The 956-nt window shown below is 40.6% G+C and overlaps 1 protein-coding gene across 1 annotated transcript in view; it reads left to right on the plus strand.

Annotated features, from left to right (window-relative positions):
- Nucleotides 1-324: 324 nt before the first annotated feature.
- LOC140919358 (uncharacterized) overlaps nt 325-956 on the plus strand; it is a 6,449-nt gene continuing 5,817 nt past the window's right edge. The window contains exon 1 of the mRNA XM_073365367.1: nt 325-811. Within this exon, the coding sequence (XP_073221468.1) occupies nt 325-811 (487 nt within the window). The remainder of the gene's footprint in view (nt 812-956) is intronic.

Here is a 956-nt window from a genome sequence, read left to right on the forward strand (position 1 = left end):
AGCGCTTTAGGTACGAACCTTAGGATGAGTTCAGCCAACCACCCACAAACAGATGGTCAGACTGAGCGAACCAATCAATCCCTAGAAGACTTGTTGAGAGCTTGTGTGTTGGAACAAAATGGAAGTTGGGATAGCTTTTTGCCACTTATAGAGTTCACCTATAACAATAGTTTCCACTCTAGAATTGGAATAGCCCCTTTTGAGGCGTTGTATGGGAGAAGATGTAGGACCTCTCTGTGTTGGTTTGAGACGGGTGATAACCTTGTGTTAGGACCTGAGATTGTTCAACAAACTACTGATAAAGTAAAAATGATTCAGGAAAAGATGAGAGCATCTCAAAGTAGGCAAAAGAGTTACCATGATAAAAGAAAGAAAAACCTCGAATTTCAAGAAGGTGATCATGTATTTCTGAGAGTTACTCCAACGACTGGGGTTGGTCGGGCATTAAAAATGCGAAAGCTTACTCCTCGGTTTATAGGACCCTACCAGATTCTTAAACGTGTCGGTAACGTGGCATATCAGATCGCGTTACCTCCTTCTCTTTCTAATCTTCATAGTGTCTTTCATGTGTCCCAACTTCGCAAGTACATTTTCGATCCCTCGCACGTGATTGAGTCAGACAAGGTTCAAATAAAAGAGAATCTAACTTTTGAGACCTTACCGCTACGGATCGAGGACCAAAAGACCAAAGAATTAAGGGGTAAGACGATTTCATTGGTTAAGGTTGTTTGGGGAGGTGCTACTGGTGAAAGTGCTACGTGGGAGGTCGAAAGCCAGGTGTGCGATTCTTATCCAGAACTGTTCTTGTCAGGTAAATTTTGAGGACGAAATTTTCTTCAACAGGGGGAGAAATGTAACACCCCAATTTCTCATTATCTTATTTTAAATAGTATAATGATGCGATACTATTTTTTTTATATGAGTGTTAATATGTGTTCTAATTTCTTTAGGTGTGT

Source organism: Cicer arietinum, chromosome 2 (genome assembly GCF_000331145.2).
Source record: "Cicer arietinum cultivar CDC Frontier isolate Library 1 chromosome 2, Cicar.CDCFrontier_v2.0, whole genome shotgun sequence".
Classification (NCBI taxonomy): Eukaryota; Viridiplantae; Streptophyta; class Magnoliopsida; order Fabales; family Fabaceae; genus Cicer; species Cicer arietinum.